At 42.2% G+C, this 16,459-nt stretch overlaps 1 protein-coding gene across 2 annotated transcripts in view; it reads right to left on the reverse strand.

The window, feature by feature from the left end:
• slc13a4 (solute carrier family 13 member 4) overlaps positions 1-16,459 on the reverse strand; it is a 115,823-nt gene that overhangs the window by 11,236 nt on the left and 88,128 nt on the right. For both annotated transcript variants that reach the window (XM_072552155.1, XM_072552154.1), the window contains exons 7-13: positions 14,767-14,933; positions 14,095-14,214; positions 9,201-9,302; positions 8,988-9,089; positions 5,431-5,537; positions 2,062-2,216; positions 1,230-1,391 (exon numbers count right to left, since the gene is read on the reverse strand). In XM_072552155.1, coding sequence (XP_072408256.1) covers positions 1,230-1,391; positions 2,062-2,216; positions 5,431-5,537; positions 8,988-9,089; positions 9,201-9,302; positions 14,095-14,214; positions 14,767-14,933 — 915 coding nt within the window. The remainder of the gene's footprint in view (positions 1-1,229; positions 1,392-2,061; positions 2,217-5,430; positions 5,538-8,987; positions 9,090-9,200; positions 9,303-14,094; positions 14,215-14,766; positions 14,934-16,459) is intronic.

Raw genomic sequence — 16,459 nt, forward strand, 5'->3', positions numbered from 1 at the left:
CTCTTGGTGTCGTCTGCAAATTTGCTTAACATCCTCCCACATTTTCATCTCTATCATTTATGCATATAACAAACAATAAGGGTCCCAGTATAGATCATTTTGGTACATTGTTGGACAACGGCCTCCAGTCACTCAAATAGCCTTCTCCCACTACCCTTTGTGTCCTATTACTAAGCCAGTTTCTGATCCATCTCACCAAATTTCCTGCAAGTCATGTTCTTTAACCTTCTCAACTAGTCTCCTTGTGGGACCTTATCAAACGCTTTGTAAAAATCCATATAAGCTACATCAGCTGAACCTCTTTCATCCACACACTTGATCACACTTTCAAAAACTTCCAACAAATTTGTTAGGCATGATCTCCCTCTGAGGAAGATGTGTTGACCAACCCTAATTAACCCATGCCTTTCCAAGTGGGTATTAATTTGCTCCTTCAGAATTTTCTCCAGTAGTTTCCCTATTACTGATCTGTAGTTTTCAGGTTCATCACTACCACCCTTCTTCAAAGTCCTGTGGCACTGCCTCTCCATAGCCAGAGAGGAATTAACAATTTGCGTTAGAGCCCTTGCAATTTCCTGCCTCACCTCCCATAACAGTCTGGGATGCAATTAACCTGGGCTAGGGGATTTATCTGTTTTTCACCCCGACAGAGACTCCATTACAGCAATCTTGGAGGCAATTCATCTGGGCCAGGGATTTTAAGCCCGACAGAGCCTCCAATAACTCCCCATTTATGTCAAACAGTGTAAGCTCCTCACAGTCCCTTTCCTTAGATCCTGTACCTACATTCTCCTTTTCCAGAGTGAAGACCAAAAAGAAGCATTCATTAATATCCTTCCAATGTCCTGCAGTTTCACACACAGGTTGCTTTGTTGGACCCTGATGTGCCCTACTCTTTCCCTGGTTAACCTCTCCCCTTTAATGTATTTATAAAGTACTTTAGGATTGTTCCTAATTCTGTTGGCAAGTCCTTTTTCCTGCTCCCTTTTTGCTCTTCTAATTGTTTAAGTTTCCTCCTGCACTTCCTGTATTCCTCCAGGGACGCAGCTAAATTGCTCCCTCTGGACTTGCTAAAAGCAAAGTGAATGTAAATGAGCCATAATCCAATGGAATGACAGCACAGGTTCAAAGGGCCAATGACCTCCTCCAGTCTTTATGTCCAGAACAAAATGTAACTACAGAAACCTATGGTCCCTGCTTCTATCACTACAGGAAAGCAAGTTACGTACCAGCGTGGAAAGAATCGGTAGGAAAACTGTGATGGTAGCTGGATTACTTGCAAATTCAGTGACAACTGACACCAAAAGGCAAGCAATTAATGTAACAGCCCATGCAGGGAGGTTACTCATTGGTTCCATCTGACGTCCAATCCAATCAGATAGGCCAGACACCTGGAGAGAGAAAAAGACAAATTCAATAAAATGTGTGCATGGGGCGCTTGTGGTAGTATCTCTGCTTTTGAGGCAAGACGCTCAGGTTTAAGTTTTACCTGCTCCAGGGATGTGTGAACATGTAAAACAGGTTGTTTGGAAAATTAAAATGTGGGAAACAGCACATTGTATTTAAAAATCTTTTGTTCGAGAAACAACAATAGTTAATATCAAACACCTGAGTAAGATCTGTGCAATACAGTTCCTTATAGTTTTTACAGAGAGAGGGTTCTGGTCTGAAAACTAATTTCCTCCACACATCCTTCTGCAGTTGAAATGACAAATCTAACGGAGTTTAAGCCTTTTTCAGATCATTTCTCTAAATCCCTAGCTTCAGTCAGCAGAGTGTATTGTCAACTCATCAAGAGACAAGCCCATTTTCTTTTCCTTCAGGAGAAGAAAAGTCCAATCTTTTCTAATAGGGTTGTTTGTTAGTCTTTTTTTTAATTTCATTAATGTGAAGTGACTGAAACAGCCATTATATCACTTGATGTGAAGTAACTACTGTAATCAAGTGATTGTTAAGGGGTCCAGAGCTTCCGAGAAATCGTACCTATCCATAAACAAAATGGTAAAGTTAATAACACGTGCAACACATGAATATTCTGAACCCAATCATGACCAACTTTACCTTGCAGCCTGCTGCCAAGGCATAGCCCCCTCCCACGAGGATAACAATCTCCCATGGCATGTGCTTTTGAAAGTCTTTCCAGTTTATCAGTGGTGCCAGTGGATTGGGGTCCTTTGAGACATTCAAATTCTTTCTGTCTTTCGCACTTTCCTCATCTGCATCAAAACAAAATAATGGAGCTAAGGTGAAAATCACCCAATTGTCATTCCAGCTGAAGGTGGTTGCAAATGCTGATGAGCGCTGAACCCCCAATCTTCAGATGCACTGGCCGAAATGGAAACTGCTGAGGAGTCTTGAACTTCTGATGGATAATTTGTAGTTGTCAGAACCTTCACAAAAGACTTTGAGTTAGAATCAAACACTTCAGACAATACAAACCTTAACAGTATCCTGGAAATGTATGGCAGAAAAATCAGTGTCGAACCACTGCAGGTCTGGCCCCAAATCACTCACACTAGACTCATTGACATCGAACCAACTCCAACTCTCCCCCTATCCCTCTTCAACGCAGCCTTTTTTTTCTGAAAAAATCCATAACCAAATCATCTAATTAAGCCACTAAACAAGTAATGATTAACAAGCAGTGCTCACCAGTGGAGGGGCAGGCAGTCAGGAAGAACCCATCGTTTTAAAAATTAAACAACCACCAAATCATCTGTATCCCTAATTAAATTAAGAACTCATCTTTTCTTCCCAAATTAATTTTTTCTGCCAAATTACTTAATTAAAACAAATAAACTGTAATAATTAACAAGTATTACCCACTGGGGCAGTGTAGAAACTCTCTCTTTTTAAAAACACATCATCAAATCATCAGTAGTAGAATTCTTTTCTTTTCTATTGAGAAATATTATTACACCTCTAGACAGTTTTGGTACCATTGCCAATTCACTTATAAATTAAAACAACAAATGTCAAGCTCTCCTCACAGGAACAATGTACAATAACAAGGATTGAGGAGGGGAGGGAGAAAAGGAGGGGATTAGATTACTTCCAGTGTGGAAACAGGCCCTTCAGCCCAACAAGTCCACACCAACCCTTCGAAGAGCAACCCACCCAGACCCATTCCCCCTACAGCTAACACAGCATGGTCAATTCACCTAACCTGCACATTTTTGGACTGTGGGAGGAAACCTGAGCACCCGGAGGAAACCCACGCAGACACAGGGAGAATGTGCAAACTCCACACAGTCAGTCGCCCGAGGCGAGAATTGAACCCAGGTCTCTGGTGCTGTGAGGCAGCAGGGCTGACCACTGTGCCACCGTGCGGCCCACTAAATTAAAATGGTGTTAGAGGGGGAAATAGTGCTCTCCAAGCACCGCGGTGTCCACCTCTCCCTCTTATAGCATCAAGAATGTTGAAGATGATCTGGAATGTGGGGCTGATGTAAACCAAAGAGCAACAGAAAGCTTTTTAAAGAACTAAACATGGAGTGCAATCACCCACAACCAACATACATATGGTCTGCAGCATCACAAAATAAACAGGTGGGCTGGGAGTCCATGAACCACGGCAATCTGGGATTACATGGGACTGATGTATATAGCATGCTCCGGCCCAGTCCACTCCACTGAGGATGCCCAGCGATAAAATAAAAAGCCAAGTTATGTCTGGGTGAGGGGATAAAGGAGAAAAAGCAGCAGCCCATACAGGAAACACCCCGGTGTCATGCAGAAGGACATAGAGAGCATTTCCGTGAGGTAGTAGGGCATTTCTGGAACCCAGGGAGAACTCATCTTGTTGGATATTTCTAATTAATCTATTCAGAGATAATACAACACATTTCTGGACTTGAACCTGGCCCTAAGGGAGGGACACTACCCATGTGCCATAAAAGTTCCACTGGGACAATACCGATTTTCCATAATATCCCATGATCCCCTACAATCTCTTTGTATATCCTAGCCAATCCGTTCAGAGATGTTATTATACACTTCTGGAGCAACTGGGTCTTGCACCTGTGCCTCTTGGCTCAGAGGCTGGGGCATTACCACTGATTCCTCCTACCATAACACCACAAATAATAAGGCAATGAGGACTCTCTGTCTTCAATCAACCCTGGAGCTGACTTCCTCAGTGTTGGGTTCCTGTGGCATAATGATGGTTGTCCCAATCTCAGGACCAGGTGATATGGTTCAAGTTGCACCTACTCCAGAAGTGTGTCAATACATTTCTATATAGCAGATTTAAAATATCTTTAAAGTGTCTCTCTGTTTCAGCTTTAAAAGGATTTGAATATCTAATTCTGACATTGACAAACATTGAACACACCCACATCTTCTGTTTACTCATTCATCTGATGTTTAAAACATCATTCGTTAGTTTTGTAAAATTATAACTATGCTATTGTGCACATAAATCATAGAAAGACAGCGGGAAATGAACAGAGATGGCTGAATCACCAGCTGATTTGCAATAAAACTCTGCTCAATACTTGAACAAATATGTTATCGAGGGATTTATTCATTTCTACACGATATATTATCACTCAATTCAGTAAAGCAGTTAACAACTCAGCTGCTCATATTCCCAGATTTAAGTGGCTGCTGCATATAAGGTTTCCTCTAGACCAAAATAGCCCAACAACAACAATATTTAATTTGATGATATGCCCACTCCCTGAGAGATATCACTGTCTTCTAGTATCACTGCTCTCAACTGCTGAAAAGCATCATCCTCTCAAGTTCATGACTGATTACATTCTTCAACTTCTGAACACATCACCTAGTGAGAATATCGGCTGCCTTGCTGCAATGTCAACCTTTTAATCTTAAATGGAAGGAGAAGCTAGAAAATGGTAAGAGGTTTTTGCGTGACGTTGCTCTTCCTATTATCGATAATAGCAAATAGAGTAATAGAGGCATAGAGATGAACAGCACAGAAACAGACCCTTCAGTCCAACACATCCATGCATACCAGATATCCCAACCCAGTCTAGTCCCACCTGCCAGCACTCGGCCCATATCCCTCCAACCACTTCCTATTCATACACCCATCCCGATGCCTTTTAAATGTTGCAATTGTACTAGCCTCCACCACTTCCTCTGGCAGCTCATTCCATATACGTACAACCCTCTGTGTGAAAAGGTTGCCCCTTAGTTATCTTTTATGCCAAATGCCAAATTCCTTCACCTAATTATCAGAGAAACAGATTCAAGAATTGGACTTAAGGTGCATAATGGCTCAATGATAACATGCAACACTTGAGGATCAAAAGAGCCTTACTTTGATCTTCAATCTATGCTGAGTTATCTGATCTTAACAAAGATACAGACAATTGTATTAATGATGGACCTCTTAGACGAGGAAGGAGAGAAAACTCTGTTTGGACTGAAAAGAAGCCAGTAGCTCAGCCCATCAGAACTCACCTTCATTCATTTTGCCATAACAGGGGAAAGATGGTTTCTTAGCTGGAATCAAGAAGAGAAGAAACCCCAGGAAGATGGAAACAGTGGCATCTGTCCTGTAGCCTTTTCTGAAAGTCGCAGAAATGAATAAATTATTAGGGAACACCTAGTCAAGAACATTTCACAGATTTCATGTAAATCATGGCCAGTCTGAAGGATGGCTTTCTCATAACCAATTAAAATTAAATAATTTATTCAACCTTAGCTGACTTAAGTTTAAACACATGAAAGTTGGAGAAGAATTGGATTGGTTGGCAGACCAGATTGAAATAGGATTGGGATAACGTAAGAACAATAGAAGTAAGAGCAGCAATAGGACATTCAGCTCCCCTATATCCGTTCTGCCCTTGAATAAGATCACAGCCAATCTCACTGAGGCCATATTTCCACTTTCCTGCCTGCCCCTATAACGATTGCCTCCCTTGTAGATCTGTCTAACACAGACTTGAATATATGAGTTGTGTATAGTCACGGGGGTCAGGTCAGGTCCAAACATAGTGTGGAGTTGTAGGATGTTTGATTCCATTCTGGGGGTAAGGGGGGGGGGGGGGGCTGGTTGAATTCTAGTGGAATTTGAAATCTAACTCAGATGGGTCCAACCAGGTGGGATGGTGAAGGTGCATCAGATACGGATGAAGGGGTTAGTTGGCAGGGAGAAAGAAGGGGGTTAAGATCAAGTCTGGAGGCAGGGAATGGAAGAGGTGGGTTGGGTCCCAGGGTGGTGCATGGTAGTGGTGTTGGGGGAGGGGGGGAGGGGGTGTGATGGCGGGGAGGAGGATGCACGGGGTAGCTGTATGTTATCTGAGGGAGATATTGTTGGGTGTAAGGTAAATACAGGGTCTGTTTTTAGTGTTTCAGGAGTTAGACTATGGATTTAATAATCTAATCTTTCCTGAGTAGCTATTTTACTTAGGTTTTCTGGAGCCCTCCAAATAGCAACATTTACAAGGTTTCAGACAAAGCAAGATTGACCAGCGGAATCTTCAATTTCCAGGCAGTTCCTTCAGAATCTGTTACAATGGGGATTCCTCATGGTTTTCATAAATAACTTGTGTCTCCCCTGGAATAACAACTGTCTCATCAATGGCAAATCCAGGCCAGAATTGAGATTTTCTATTCTTCCTGTCAAGATTTCAATCTCACATTTCCAACCTTATACTCCATCTGCCATTTCTTTGATCCATTCATTTATTCTATTTATATCCCTTTGCAGACTTTTTGTATCCTGTTCACAAAACACTTACCTTACCTATCCATGTGCTGTTAGCATATTTGGTTGAAATATAATCGGTCCCTCAAAGCCATAAATTGTAAACAGTTGAGGCACTAGCACTGATATCTAGGGCATCTTATTTGTAATAGTTTGCCAAAGGGAAAGTAGCCCACTGATTCTCTATTTCCAGTGAGCCATGTCATTCTCCGTGCTACCATTTAACCATTAACACCACATGCTCTTAATTGGATGGAAACTTGAACGTAGTTTTTAAACTAACTTTCTTTTGGAAATGCAAATGCACTACATCTATCAGTTCCCCTTAATCCACTTTGTTCATTTCATTCTCAAATAACTTTCACAAAATTGATTGATGGTTCCAGTGGGATTAGGAGGTAGATTAGTATTCCAGTAGGATTGGGAAGTGGGATTGGGAAGTGGGTAAGTATTCCAGTATTATTGGGAGGTGGATCAATGTTACATCAGGATTAGGAAGTGGATTAGTCTTCCAGTGAGATTGGGTGGTGGATCAGTCTCTAAATGAGATTGAGCATTGAGTTATTGTTTTTCCAGCACCACATTTTTCAACTCTGGTACGCCAGCATCTGCAGTCCTCATTTTCTCCTAGTTGATCTTAACCTACTGTGAATCCTCTTGCAAGGATGTCTACCTTGAAGAAGCTCTCCTCTTCCCTCTAAAGGATCTCAGTAAGTCCCTCTCTCACTGCACTCCCCAGGTCATCTCCTCTGCCCTGAAACTCTTCAGCCACTTCCATTGAATTAGTGTTCCAATGAGATTGGGAGGTGGGTTAGTGTCCTAGTGGAATTGGGAGGTGGGTCAGTATGCCAGTGAGATTGGGAGTTGGGCACATATGTGGTGGGATTAGTAGGTAGATCAATGTCCCAGTGGGATTGGGAGATGGGTCCGTATGCAGTGGGATTGGGAAGGGGATCAGTGTCCCAACGGGACTGGGAGGTGGGTCAGAGTCCCGGTGGAATTGGCAGGTGGGTCAGAGTCCCAGTGGAATTGGGAGGTGAGTCAGTGTCCCAGTGGGATTGGAAGGTGGGTCAGTGCCCCGGTGGATCAGTTTTCCAATGAGATTAGGGGGTGGGTCAGTGTCCTAGCGGGATTGGGAGGTAGGCCAGTGTCCTGGTGGATTGGGAGGTGGATCAGTTTTCCAAAGAGATTGGGAGGTGGGTCAGTATCCAGTGGGATTGGGAGGTGGGCAGTGTCATGGTGGGATTGGAAGGTGGATCAGTGTGCCAGTGGGAATGGGAGGTGGGTCAGTGTCCTGATGGGATGGGGAGGTGGGTCCGTCTCCTGGTGGGATTGGGAGGTGGTTCAGATTCCCGATGGGATTGCGAGTTGGGTCCGTGTGCAGTGGGATTGGGAGGTGGGCAGTGTCCTGGTGGGATTGGAAGGTGGATCAGTGTGCCAGTGGGAATGGGAGGTGGGTCAGTTTCCTGATGGGATGGGGAGGGTGGTCCGTCTCCCAGTGGGATTGGGAGGTGGGCAGTATCCTGGTGGGATTGGAAGGTGGATCAGTGTGCCAGTGGGATTGGGAGGTGTGTCAGTGTTCTGATGGGATGGGGAGGTGGGTCCGTCTCCCGGTGGGATTGGGAGGTGGGCAGTATCCTGGTGGGATTGGAAGGTGGATCTGTGTGCCAGTGGGATTGGGAGGTGGGTCAGTGTGCCAGTGGGAATGGGAGGTGGGTCAGTGTCCTGATGGGATGGAGAGGTGGGTCCGTCTCCCGGTGGGATTGGGAGGTGGGTCCGTGTGCAGTGGGATTGGGAGGTGGATCAGAGTCACAGTGGGATTGGGAGGTGGGTCCGTGTTCCAATGAGATCGGGAGGTGGGCCAGTGTCCAGTTGGGATTGGGAGGTGGGTCCGTGTTCCAATGAGATTGGGAGGTGAGTCAGTGTCCCAGTGGGATTGGGAGGTGGGTCAGTGTTCCAATGAGATTGGGAGATGGGTCAGTGTCCTGGTGGGATTAGGAGGTGGGTCCGTGTTCCAATGAGATTGGGAGATGGGTCAGTGTCCCCGTGGGATTGGGAGGTGGGTCCGTGTTCCAATTAGATTGGGAGGTGGGTCAATGTCCCGGTGGGATTGGGAGGTGGGTCAGTGTTCCAATGAGATTGGGAGATGGGTCAGTGTCCCGTGGGATTGGGAGGTGAGTGAGTGTGCCGATGGGATTGGGAGGTCGGTCAGTGTGCCAATGGGATTAGGAAGTGGGTCAGTGTGAGTATAATGAATGCGGGCTCACGGATAGAAGGGTTACTGGGCATTAGAGAATTTTAGATTTACCTTTCAAAGAGTGATGTCCATCCAGGGACAAATCCTGGCTCCCGGGTAAACCATAACAATGTCATCAGCACAAAGAAAATTCCAGTCACCATTTCTGGATAGCTGAGATATTATAAAAGTAAAAGAGAGTTATATTTAATTAAATGGTGTGAAATTTGCTTTTGAAATAACCTCAATCTTTCCTAACAGTGAGAAATAAATAGCACTGTATACCTGAATGGCCCTAATTTTTCATACTCTTCCTGAATTCTCCTTTCAGACATTTCCTCACGTTTTGTCTTCCTCTTCTTACTAAGAGAACACGTTTCCTTAAAACTGTAATGAAAAATTATACAAGCGATGTAATAAAATTATGTATTCAACCCTTTTGTTTTGACTGGTTGATTTCCATTCCCAATTTATGTAGTCATGATTTGGAGATGCCAGTGTTGCACTGGGGTGTACAAAGTTAAAAATCACACGACACCAGGTAATAGTCCAACAGGTTTATTTAGAAGCACTAGCTTTCAGAGTGCTGCTCCTTTAACCACCTGATGAAAGAGCAGCGCTCTGAAAGCGAGTGCTTCCAATTAAACCTGTTGGACTGTAGCCTGGTGTCGTGCAATTTATGTAGAGTCTTGTTGTGTCGAATAAGGAAGCTTGTGGGAGATATATCATTACATTGAAACTGAGTTATTCACAAGTGAGAATTTGTCCTGAAGCCTTGAATAATTTTTAAAAGTTGCCATTTGAATAGAGTGAAAATTATCTCCTGGCATTCTATAGCCAAAGTCTTCCAAGTAAGTATTCACAATGAGGAATCTTCTCAAGAAGAGATACCTATCCAAAGATATTGGTTGTTTTGCAGTTGGCAGAAAAAAATTGACAAACACTCTTATGATTGATATACAATGGCAATGGGCAATCTTCCTCATTGTTAAGGCATAATAGGAAAATTAAATACTAAACCTATTATATCTAATATACCTGTAATCCACACTGTATCATAAGATGGCGAGCTGGATAACAAATACTAATTTTGCTGAACTTCATTTAATGATGACTCTCTCACATTATGACCTTGATTCTGAAATAAAATATATCTTCTCTTTGTCTGTCAATTGTAGATAAGAGATTGTTTTATAGTAGTTATGTTATTTTTGTGACACTGCCTCACTTGTCTTCGGTATAAATAAGTTCATAGAAATCACAGCACAGAGACAGGACCTTCAGCCCCAGCTTGTCAATGATGAGTAAAATGTTCATCCATGCTAATGGCATTTCCCTGCATTTGGCCCAAATCCTTCAAAACCTTTCCAATCCATGTATTTGTCCAAATATCTTTTAAATGTTGTTAATATACCCACCTAAAACACTTCCACTAGCAGATCATTCCATATGCATACCACCCTCTGTGTAAACAATGTTGCCCCTCAGATTCACATTATTCTTTCCCCTCTTACTTTAAACTGATGCCCTCTAGTCCTCGATTCCCCAACACTGAGAAAAAGACTGAGTGCATTCATGCTTCTCATGATCTGTTAAGATCTCACCTCACTCTCCTACACTCTAAAGAAAAACATCCTAACTTGTCCAACCTTTCCCTATACCTTAGTCCCTTGAGTCCTGGCAAGATCCTCATAAATTTTGTCTGTACTCCTTCCAGTTTAATAACATCCTTTTTATAGCAAGGATGACCAAAACTGAACACAATACTCCAAGTGCAGCCTCACTAACACTCTGTACAACTGCAACATAACTTCCCAACTTCTATACTCAATGTTCTGACTGATGAAGGTCAGTGTGCCAAAAGCCTTCTTCACGGCCCTGTTTACCTGTGACCCCACTTTCAGAGAACCATGCACCTGAACTCCAAGATCCTTCTGTTCCATTACACTCTTTAAGGCCCTACCATTCACCATGAAACTCCTACCTTGACTTGCTTTCCAAAATGAAAGACTTCATATTTATCTATATGAAGCTCCATTTCCTATTTCTCAGCCCACTTCCCCAGCTGACCAAAGTCCTCCTGCAATTTGCAATAGCATTCCTCACTCTCCACGATACCGCCTTTTTTAGTGTCATCTTCAAACTTACTAATCATGTCTTGTACGTTCTCATCCAAATCATTGATATAGATAAACGAACCACAATGGGCGCTGCACAGATCTCTGAAGCACTCCACTAGAGACAGACCTCCTGTGCAAAAAGCATCCTTCAACTATTACCCTCTGCTTCCTACCATGAATAGTGTATCCAATTTGCCAGCTCTTCATGGATGTCATGCGATCTAATCCTCCAGAGCAGCCTACCATGTGGAATCTTATAAAATACCTTACTGAAATCCACATATACTATGTCTACTGCCCTGCCCTCATCAACCTTCCTGGATATTTCATCGAGGAACTTGAACAAATTTGTGAGGCATGATTTCCCCTATACAAAGCCATGTTGACTGCTTCTAAACAAACCCTGTCTCCAAATACATGTACATCTTATCCCTCAGAATCTTCTTAAGTAACTTACCCACCACAGAGGTTAGGCTTACTGGTCTATAGTTCCCAGGCTTTTCTTTGCAGCCCTTCTTGAATAAGGGCTGAACATTTGCTAACCTCCAGTCTTCCAGGACCTCACTTGTGGCTAATGATGATGTAAGTATATTTGCCAGGATCCCTGTAATTTCTTTTCTAGCCTCTTGCAGTGTTCTTGGATATATCTGGTCAGGACCAGGAGATTTATCCATCTTCATACATTCTAATATGTCCAATACTTCCTCAACTGTGAGATGGACTGACCAAAGCTATGACCACTAACTTCCCTAAGTTCGCAGGTCTTCATGTCTTTCTCCATGGTAAACACAGAGGAGAAATACTCATCTGTTGCAATTCCACACATACGTGTCCACTTTGGTCCTTGAGAAGTCCTATTCTCTCTCTAGTTATTCTTTTTCCTTTAATATACTTAAAGAATCTCTTTGGATTCACCCTAATCTTCTCAGCCAAGGCTGTCTCATGCCCCCTTTTTAACCTCCTGATTTCCTTCTTCAGGAAACTCCAATATCCCCTATGTAGCTCCAGGGATTCCCTTGATCCTAGCTGCCTGTACCTGAACCATGCCTCCTTTTTTCTGGTTAAAGCCTCAATATCTCCTGTCATCCACAGTTCCCTACTCCTGCCAACCTTGCCCTTCACCCGCACACAAACATGTAGACCTCGAACTGCAGATTTCTCACTTTTAAAGGCCTCCCACTTGCTGGAGATCCCTTTGCCTGCAAACAAACTAATCCAATCAATCCTTGCAAGCTCCTGTCTAATTCCATCAAAATTCATCTTGTCCCAATTTAGAACTTGAACCTGTGGACCAGTTTTTCTCTCTCCATAACTATTTAAAAATTAATAGAACTATGATCATTGGTTCCAAAGTTCTCTCGCACTGTCACCTCCGTAACCTGTCCTGCCCTATTTCCCAAGAGTAGATTGGATTTTGGTCCTTCCTGAGTAGGACTCTCTATATACTGCTTGAGGAAACTTTCCTGAAGACACTTAACAAATTCCACCCCATCTAAGCCCTTAATACTATGGCAGTCCCAGTCATGTTAGGAAAATTAAAATCCCTTATTATGACAACCCTATTGCTTCTGCAAGTCTCCCCAGTCTCCCTGCATGTTTGTTCCCCTAATTTCCATTGACTATGAAGGGGCCTATAATATAACCCCAATAATGTCACCATCTCCTTCTTATTTCTTTGCTCCACCCACAAAGCCTCACAGGATGATACCTCCGTTATTTCATCTTTGACCGCTGCTATGATACTCCTCTTAATCTATCCATGTCCTGAGTTGATTGGCTTTTCCTCTCAGCCCTCTTGCATTGAAATTTCTGCAATTTAATCCAACAGGCATTCCTCACTCCAGCCTGACCTGTCTCTTCAACTTGCTATTTCTGATCAGTGCATCTCCTTCTGGCTTCACACTTGCCTCACTTGTAACACTGGAAAATGTGACCACCAGGATATTGGTCCCCCTCCAGCTGAAACATGTTTGATTCTGCAAAGTATCATGTAGCTTTTTGAGTTTGCATTTGTATAGATTAACTGAGGTGGAGTTCAAATCAATAAATTGGCCTCATTCTACCCACCATTTTCGGTCATGATGAAAAATTGGCTGTACACACAAAGATTTTCAATGCCCCAAGCATGCAAGGAACCCCAGTGGAAGAGAAGACTTTTAAATTATATCCTTCCAGTGCTGAGCTCCTCCCAACTCAGGGAAAAATATCTCACACTGTCACAAATTTTGATATGTGTTTCTGATGAAAATCATAAATTTGTGCATTTGGGTTGAATTCTGACTTACGTTGACAGGTTAGTGATGGAATGTGAGGAATGTGAAGACTGTCCACAAACATGAATGCTATTCTGCAATTGCAATGCCATGTAATAACACGAATGTTAACAGACTTAGCATTCCTGATGTTGGAGGAATATTCAAGCAAAGGGTCAGAAGAATGGCAGCATTGACTTGAGGGTTTTGGTTGACATTTTCAGTATCAGATTTATCTGGATACGTAGAGTGAATCTTGAGAAGCCCCCCGCACCGCCAACCCCCCCCACCCCCCCTGCCCTATCATCTAGTGCATCACATTTCTTGCAGAAACCATTGACCCATCCTGTGGTCATTTGTTAAGACTGCAGGGGAATGACCCACCCATCAATTATCAAAATAGTTGTTTCAGAGTCATTGAATTATCAATTATGGAAGTATTAATGCATCTCCTTGGTTATACGACATTGAAGTTCATGGTAGGGTGAGTGGCATTGCATTGTCAGCCTTTCAAATTCAGAAACTAGCATGGATTAGGAACAGGGGTGTTTTGAATGCTATTTGTGTTCCACCAATTGCTCCTATACCAGTGGGAACATAAAAGTCTCGACAACTAGATAGCTCTTCTCTCTATTTGGAGAGGAGACGATTTTCACATCCTTCCTTAATAGAATATCGGTGAACTTCTTGAAGTAATAGTGAGGAACTGGGTATGCTTAAGAACTCAGGAAATCAACTCTAACATGAAGAGTTACCTAGTGCTAATGCAAGATGCCATTGTTTTGATTTTTTAGCTTCTTTACTTACTTGCATCCCAGGAAAAGCCAATGCATCCAGATCCATGTGAGCACCAACATGATGATGGCAATAGGAAAACTAAATACGAACCATGTTCCAAAGTTGATAGATCGTGATTCTGGGTAGCGACTGTTAAATAAAACCAAGCAGATATCAGATAGGAGTAAAAGGCTGGAACTAAATGACAACACCAGACAGGTTAGCACTAACTTTACCATCAATCACGAAAGCAAGGCACTGAGTGCACTTATAGCAATCAAATTATTCCATCTGACTTTCCCTCTTATTCCTAGCCTCCTAATGTTTACCCTTAAGCTGTTGGCATTTGACTCTTTCAGTACAGGGAGCAATTTTCTTGAAACATTTTGTTGGTTCATGAATATACAAATGTATAAATTAGGAAGAGGAATAGGCTATTCAGTTTTTTGAGTCTGCACAGCCTTTTAATTATTATCTTGAAAATTTCATTAGATTACAGAAATGTAATTTGCCCAATTGAAACATGTATGACAACTTCAACCTGTATTTATAACTTATGTAATTGATAGCTGATATCTTCATTGTTCTTTGCACCTTAAGGCAAATAGCAATCTTATAATTTACTCTGGAGGAAGAGTTTACTCTTGTACCAAACTGACAGGTTAAGAAACAGATCCACAGTGTAAGAAAAGATGATCTTACTTGTTGAATTGTTCAGCAAAGATGAGATTGGTTGAGGTTCCAGTGATCGTCATGAGGCCTCCAATTGTAGCAGCGTAAGTGATGCTCAGTGACAGACACTTGCAGATCATGTGGTCATGCTTGGTTTTGTATTTACTGCTGTATTCCTTAATGGGATTAATCTGGTTCTGTAGAAAATCAAGGAACAACAACATAAAAATATCTGGGAAACTTTAAACTAGCCAATCACTCACATGAATATCATGCCCACCACAATTCAGTATTCACCAACCAAATCAATTACTTAAGCACTATTAGTCAAACAAAATTTAATAATGTCCCTTCCCTCTGTTTGATACAACTGGCCCATCCAGCTTCTGTACTTAGACTGAAAGGTTAGGTTGGCTAATCTGCTTCAGGGTATCTGCCAGAGTCAATAGTAGAAACTCACCATAAGGCAGATGATCATTTTCATATATTCTTCCCCAATTTTCTCCTTTTATCTTAAAAATGCTATTAACTCTAATGTATTAAGTCCTAAAGATGCTGGGAGTCTACAGCACATTGTCCAGGTAACCATTATCTATGTATGCCTGCAAACTGCTCTACTTACACTTGCTAGCACTTTCTCCTTATAGAGTATTTCACTGGAGGTCATTAGTCAGTACTACGTGGTGGTACTGGGAGGCCTGGATAATATTCTCCTTCCTGACAAAGCACAGTTGATCAATCATAATATTGTGACTGCTAAATTAGCTGAGACCAGGTTTAGATTTGTGGTAGTACTACAGAGGACTATGCATTTAGTCTCACACTAGCAGACCTGTTCCATGAAGCAAGGGAATGAAAAGCAAGGGAACTGTTCCACTCAATGTATTGGTTATAATCAACACATTTGTGTGATAAAGTGATTGCCATTGGTTCAGTAGGAACAGCACGATTCAAACAGATCAGAAAAGCTTCCAGTTCACTCCTGCTTGCTGCTGAGCTAGGTAATGTCAGATGGACAATGGGCATTGAGAAATAATCTTCTTAGTCACTATTTTTGAAGTACATGTTTGAATAAACAGAAAATTTGTGGGGAGGTAAGATTAAATTTGCTCACAAAATTTCCATGGTCCAAAAAAAAACAGATAAAACTCAAGGCTGAATTTTCCTCCAGTCCTTATTCACTAACTGAAATTTAGTGAGACAGGAATTCTGATTAGTTACATTGTTAATCCTGGTCCATTTCCTCAAAAGATTAAGTCTTGAGTCAGCACCTTTTAAACAAAATAGTTAACTAGAGATAAAACTCAAGCAAACCTATTCTGATGACAATGATTCCTTTAAAATGCACTTTAACCTTGATCAGCTGATACTGTGAACTAAGTGCATTTTCTTCACACATGGCTGCTTTCTAAAACTGAGTAAAATCCTGTCTTACTGTGACATTTAAGCATATGCATCATTTCCTTCTCAATTTACCATTTCTAGCAGAAATCCTGACGTGGCAAAAAAAAGTGTAAACTGGCATATTTTCCACACCGTTTCCCTGCAGAATACATTCAGAACACTGTGCCTTGTGCCAATGCACTGGATCAGGAAGTCGCTGCAACTGACATCATCACTCTGCACCCTCATTGTACTGGGACTGGGAGATGTACATTTGCTGTTGCTGTGTCTCTTCTGCCAGATTCACCACCATGTTCTCTGTTCCCATTACTACCCTGTT

This window comes from Chiloscyllium punctatum, chromosome 32, assembly GCF_047496795.1.
Source record: "Chiloscyllium punctatum isolate Juve2018m chromosome 32, sChiPun1.3, whole genome shotgun sequence".
Lineage (NCBI taxonomy): Eukaryota > Metazoa > Chordata > Chondrichthyes > Orectolobiformes > Hemiscylliidae > Chiloscyllium > Chiloscyllium punctatum.